The sequence below is a fragment of the Lingula anatina genome, chromosome 1 (assembly GCF_051362555.1).
Source record: "Lingula anatina isolate TDL-2025a chromosome 1, LinAna3.0, whole genome shotgun sequence".
In the NCBI taxonomy this organism is placed as follows: Eukaryota; Metazoa; Brachiopoda; class Lingulata; order Lingulida; family Lingulidae; genus Lingula; species Lingula anatina.
In genome coordinates this window covers 21875694-21881693 of record NC_141767.1, presented here as the reverse complement: position 1 = coordinate 21881693, position 6000 = coordinate 21875694, and the positions used below count along the sequence as shown (strand labels likewise).

General features: G+C 40.5%; 1 protein-coding gene across 1 annotated transcript; it reads left to right on the top strand.

Annotated features, from left to right (window-relative positions):
* The first annotated feature begins 710 nt into the window (after window positions 1–710).
* On the top strand, window positions 711–5306 carry LOC106173704 (uncharacterized). The gene is made up of 3 exons (XM_086999138.1): window positions 711–1065; window positions 1503–1605; window positions 1842–5306. Exons 1-3 carry the CDS (start codon window positions 810–812, stop codon window positions 2221–2223), a joined length of 741 nt encoding a protein of 246 aa, XP_086855264.1. The 5' UTR covers window positions 711–809; the 3' UTR covers window positions 2224–5306.
* The last annotated feature ends 694 nt before the right edge of the window (window positions 5307–6000 follow it).

Below are 6000 nucleotides of genomic sequence, written 5' to 3'. Positions count from 1 at the left end.
AACCTTGATGGTTCAACGTTGAGTCAACTTTCATAGTCAACGTCATATCAACATAGTTTCAACGTTGACCATCAACGTTGATTCAACATTGATTCAATGTTGATTTGCCCGCTGGGAAGTTCTTTACATGCTTACATTGACAGAAAGCTGAATAAATTTTCCACAACTTGTAGTAATTTCAAGTTGTGCGGAAGCCTCTATAGGTACAAAAATCAAAATCAAAAACGAACTTCCGTAATAGCTTTAATAAAATTTCGATTTCAAACTCATTTTTCAACATTAAATATGCTGTAGATCAACTTTTGGGTCATCTCACATTATTCGAAATTTATTTCTCAATATGACAATGTACATATTGTAACCCCAAGTACGTTAATAGCCGAGATAATACACCGTTTATGACACCCTATAAATCTAAAAAAATATTGCCCAATTCAAATTCTCGAACTTCCGGTTTGTTTAATAGCCACGCGGCAGACCAGTGGCTCCCGGGCTGCATATGTCACTGTGCGATATTTGGCCAGCTTTATCTACATGTACTAATCTTTTTCTGAAAACTTTGATAAATAAAACAGAATTTCACACACCCTGAGCCTCCCAGACATATCCAAATCCATATCTGTATAACAGCGTTTTAACATCTGTGGCCCAAGTGTGCCTTCCATTGTCTCACATAATCTGTTTTGATAGCTCCACGGGCGTCTGAACAGCTTATTATTATTATTAAGGTAGCGCGCGCTGTGCTTCAGTGCATTTCTATTGTTTCTCTGCATTGATAACGCAATTTCTCGCAGTCCCTCGTGGTTGCTATGATACAGCATTGCCACCATCTTGCAGTTGCGAGCACACAGGTTTCCGTCAACACGTGGAAATTTCTTGAGGGGTTTTCGGCATTTTTCCCCCGTTACCTCATAAAAACGGGTTGTGAAGTTTGTCTGCAATACCTGCTGTCTTTTCCTGTCCGTGAGATAGTCTCTGACAGGACAGGAATACGCACCCAACGACCGGAAATCTCCTTCCTACATGTAGTTGTGACACCCCGGAAGATCAATCAAATTTACACAGGTAAGTCAGGGCCGTAGCCTCCGGGGGGGCAGGGGGGGCAGCTGCCCCCCCTGGAATTTGGAATTTTCCACATCGTGATAGGGGGACACCCCCCCCCCTTGGGGGCTTCGCCCCCTCATGTCCGCTTACTGCCCCCCCTGGCATTTTGCTCAGGCTACGGCCCTGTAAGTTTTTCGCACGTTTTCTTAAATGGCACGTATTCATTTGACATCTTATCACGCGCAGAAGTCACTTTGACACTGACCAAACACAGGTGTCAATTAAACCAGATTGCCTAGTGTCACAAACCAATCGTGAGTGTCATCGATCTGCTTGTTAAATTGTTAAAGGAGCAGCCGTGTCAGATGACATTTACTATTTAAGGTAGAGTTAAGAGAAGGTTAAGTCAGACAACTATTGCAAAATGTACGGGAAGGACGACTTTGTATTCTTTTTAGACGATGATGATGCGGAATGGGCAGAAATTTTAGAATCAAGTTTTGATTTGGGCGACGATGAGGGTGACTTTGTTCCAGAGCCTGTACCAAAAAAAAGAAAGAAGTATGTATATAAATTTAATTACGTTTTTAATTTAAGATCTTAGAATTAGAGAAAATGCAATTGGTCAAATTGTAACATTGTGTTGGTTATTACTTTTTTAATGTACAATGTTGGCCAGTCTCACATCTGATCTTACAATCTGTCAATTTGATGTCATGCTGCTCAAAAGAGACTCAAAAGCTTTACCACAGACTTGTTTTTCTATATGATACATTATTTTTTTATTTTTACTTTAGGTACAAAAGCAAACCTGCACTATCCCCTGGTCGGAAGTCTGACCTTACAAGATCTAAGTTTGAAGAGGTTGTTTTTATGTTGGTCTTAGTTGGGATCCAGGAAGTAATAGACAACCAAATCTACGGTATTACCAAGACAGGTAGAAGTGTCATTGCTGTCTTGTCTGCTTTCAAGTCAAAGCTTGTCTGTTTGCCTGAGTGGTTCAGGGGTTTTCTTTGGGAGGCAGTCACCGCTGGGGACAGGGAGGCATTGCCAAGCAGGCAGAAGGACAAAGTTTGGACCAAGTTCCACAAGTTAAGGACATCACCTGATTTTACCACCAAAGGCATGGATTTTCTAAGAAACACTTCAGAACATAGCGACTGTGATGATCAAGTATAGGGAAGACATGGACAGAAAAAAATGAGTGTGACAAAGAGTAAAATGACAGACAGTGAACAGCAGACCCTTCGATATGTGGCAGGATATATATGTGTCAAAAATTGTCAAAAAAATGTGAACTAAAGAGCTTGCAGTATGCTACTATAATAAAAACATGGTTTAGAAAAGGCAAGCCATCCTCAGATGGGGCAGCATATCTAAAGGTGTCAAGACAGTGGACTGAGATGGTTGACAGAGGAGGACTGTGTCATGTAACCGACATTTTGTTTCTGTTTGTGGAGGTGGTGAGGGAAGTATTCTCCGAGGAAAACACATTTTTTTATCACAACCATGGGGATCTCCGTGAAGGAATTATGAACTTGGCCTTACAAAATAAAGCTCTCATGAATTATTGCTGGTTGTTATGTACCTTTACATATACATATGAGATGAATGTCCTAAACTTATATAATTTAGAACGCTTAATTCAAGCGTGGGCTCGAAATAGGACATTACGTTTTAAACTTACTCAGTGGATAACGCGATTCTAAATTCCACGGTTCGTGTCAGATTTACGTGATGTCGCGCAAAGAAAACCCAAGTCCACATAATGACCAGTTTAATGGTTTATTCGTTGACGATATCTAACTACATGTTCTATACGTGAAGCCTCCAAGCTCTAGGCCGTCTCCCATAGCTCCGTCGAGCGGTCTCCTTCGAGTATTCTTCAGTCTGCTCCCCGATATTAATTCTATACATCTTTTATACCTATTTCTTATCTTTAGGTGGATTCTGTGCTGCAGTATTTGGCGGTACATACTAATTTTAATTATTCAAATTGCACACGTCCACTTAAGTTACATGACTTCAGGTAAGGCCATAAAACGAGTCGAGTGCACAAGCAATCGACTCTAATCAAATTAATTTACATGTCCGGGAATTATATTTGTGAACACTACACGCCTTCCCTTTTTACCAGAAAAAAAAAAAATACATTTTTTTTTTCATTTACCACGTTGGAGACATTCACTCTACATTATATTTACAACATATATACAAAGCGAAGCACGTTAATAGAAGAACACGTTACAGACAGGCCCGGAGGAAAACCAGAGATAAAACCCTTTAATTTATATCTTTCTTTATCAATTTAAGGAAAAATAGCTCTGGAAACCGGGCAAATGAGCGCCTTATATTTTAAAGTCTTTAAAATTCATTTGAGTCTTTTAGTGTTTAGTCTTTCAATGGAATCATCGGCAAAACGGCGGGGTCCACCACTCTCGGCTGTAGAGTTACTTGGGTTCCAAGGCGCAGGACGGATCGGTCTAATGGATCAGCCTTGGATGCGCGGCGGGTCGGAGGCGATGACTCAGGCACGGCGATGCAGGGACCATTCACTGTCACCTGAAACGAGACACAGGGGAAAATAAACTTTCTTCGTTATAATAAAGTTTCATCGTCTTTTTGTTTGTTTTTTTTTTCATACTTAAACCTCCCTTCGGTTGTATCTACGTTCAACATACATCTGTCATTACTCCTTTTTTTTTTTTTTTTTTAATATGCATATACCGTATAAGCATTAATTTCAGGGAAAAAATGCTAACCCATTTATTCCAGGGAAACAATTCCAATCACAAGCTCGCCACAATAATAATATTGATAATAAACAAAGTCAATCAGGGCTAATATGAAGAGGAAAAACACCACCTATCATCCCAGACAACAGGAAAACCCACAGTTAGACCTAATCAAGCTACCAGCACCGTCACGACCGTATCAAGCTACCAGCGCCGTCTCGGCCTGCCTCATCAGCAACACCTGGCCATATGCTGCAGATAAAACTATGTGAGCTACCAGTGCCGTCATGGTCTGTGTCTGCCAGCAATATCCGGCCCATATTACCAGCAAAACTCTGTATGTTTCCGAAGTCACAGAACACCCGTCGTATCGATCATCATGGCTGGTTACTCAAACAACAACAAGATATTAGCAAGACAAAATCTCTACCCAGTTCCCACAGAACACGGTTCTGCTACCTATCCCTTCGTGGGCAGGCATCAACATAAAAAATACCTGGTCTAAAATACCAGTCCCGACACTCCAACGTGGAGCATGGTACCCTTAAAGAAATTATCTGGTCTAACTTGCATTTATCCATCGGTGGACCTAAATTAACAAGCAGCCCTACGTCGCTAGGAACATACCAGAATTTTTCGCTCCCATACGGAAGCAGGGAACCATTTTAAATAAATAATAAAACATCTGGTCTTACTTGCATTTATCCATCGGTGGACCTAAATTAACAAGCAGCCCTACGTCGCTAGGAATGTACCAGATCTTCTGCTCCTATTACTTAACAGCAGGATAACCTTAAAAAATAAATACTGGGTCTCTAACCTCACTTCGAGATAAACTAACCTGTTTTCACCACGCCATATGAGCCTCCTTCCTTCATTACCCGTCACGACGTTTAATTGTCACTCTCGCATAATATTTAAGTCCAAAAGTACACGTGTTTGTCTGTCTGTGTGTCCGTTTTTAATTACTGTCTGCCTACGCACGTGCCTTGCCTAAACCAGTTCGGTCCGGTTTATTTCGACACCCGTTTTTAATATTCCCATTATAGACCAAAGCTTTGATATTGCCTCTATATTCAAATTTGCCTAAGAATACGTTCCTTATCACCACGAATGCCGCTTCTTATCTATGTTACCAAATTCTGATGTAATCTCCGACTATTACATGTAATTCGATCGGCGCAATTAGCAAACACTTGAAGTTGCTTATCTTACCGCTTGTCTCTGTCGGCCCTTGCACGACAGTTATAATTAATAGCACAGTAGCCTGTATACCTCTGAACGTTACAAATTTTAAAATCCGCTCAAGACCATATCAACGTAAAACCCTTATTTTACTACGAAGAAATTTCGTCAATTACCGAATCAACGCAACAATAACCCGAAAACATGTTAAAATACAACAACGACACCAAAAGACGATATATACTACCAACAACGCAAAACTTATCTTAATTTTTTTTTTTTCGCTACGCAATCCTGAATATAACCTTTCTACGACTGCCACGTAACGAACAGCGCGTAGCTTTTCCCGAAAACATACAAAATCGACTTAAAACTGGAGATCCCGTCTATTTCTCTCTTACTATCATAGAATTTTACTTAAAACCGGCAAGTCTCCCCTACTTTGCACTGAATTTGGAAAGTTTTTAATTAATCTTAACATGAACAGGCCCTACCACGGCACGAAAAACCGTTAAAAACTAACAAAATTTTACACAAAATCCGAAATTAAAATACTTGTTACTGCAAGATATAAACAATAGTTCATACTTACCGGCCGGTAGGTGATACTGCCTGGCCGACCGATCTTCGCTGCGCGAAGACATAACCTTTCTATACTTACCTCCCCGTCTGGCCATTTTGTGTCTAGTCAGGTCTTCCTTGTGCGCATTGGAACGTAAACTGGCGAAGCTCGGCCAAATATGTTATGTACCTTTACATATACATATGAGATGAATGTCCTAAACTTATATAATTTAGAACGCTTAATTCAAGCGTGGGCTCGAAATAGGACATTACGTTTTAAACTTACTCAGTGGATAACGCGATTCTAAATTCCACGGTTCGTGTCAGATTTACGTGATGTCGCGCAAAGAAAACCCAAGTCCACATAATGACCAGTTTAATGGTTTATTCGTTGACGATATCTAACTACATGTTCTATACGTGAAGCCTCCAAGCTCTAGGCCGTCTCCCATAGCTCCGTCGAGCGGTCTCC

Bases quoted from the DNA above. Each gene is read 5' to 3' on its own strand.
- LOC106173704 (XM_086999138.1), top strand. From the start codon at position 810: ATGATACAGCATTGCCACCATCTTGCAGTTGCGAGCACACAGGTTTCC. The intron at 1,066-1,502 runs GTAAGTCAGGGC...TATTCTTTTTAG, and splicing joins GATCAATCAAATTTACACAG to ACGATGATGATGCGGAATGG. The intron at 1,606-1,841 runs GTATGTATATAA...TTTTTACTTTAG, and splicing joins GTACCAAAAAAAAGAAAGAA to GTACAAAAGCAAACCTGCAC.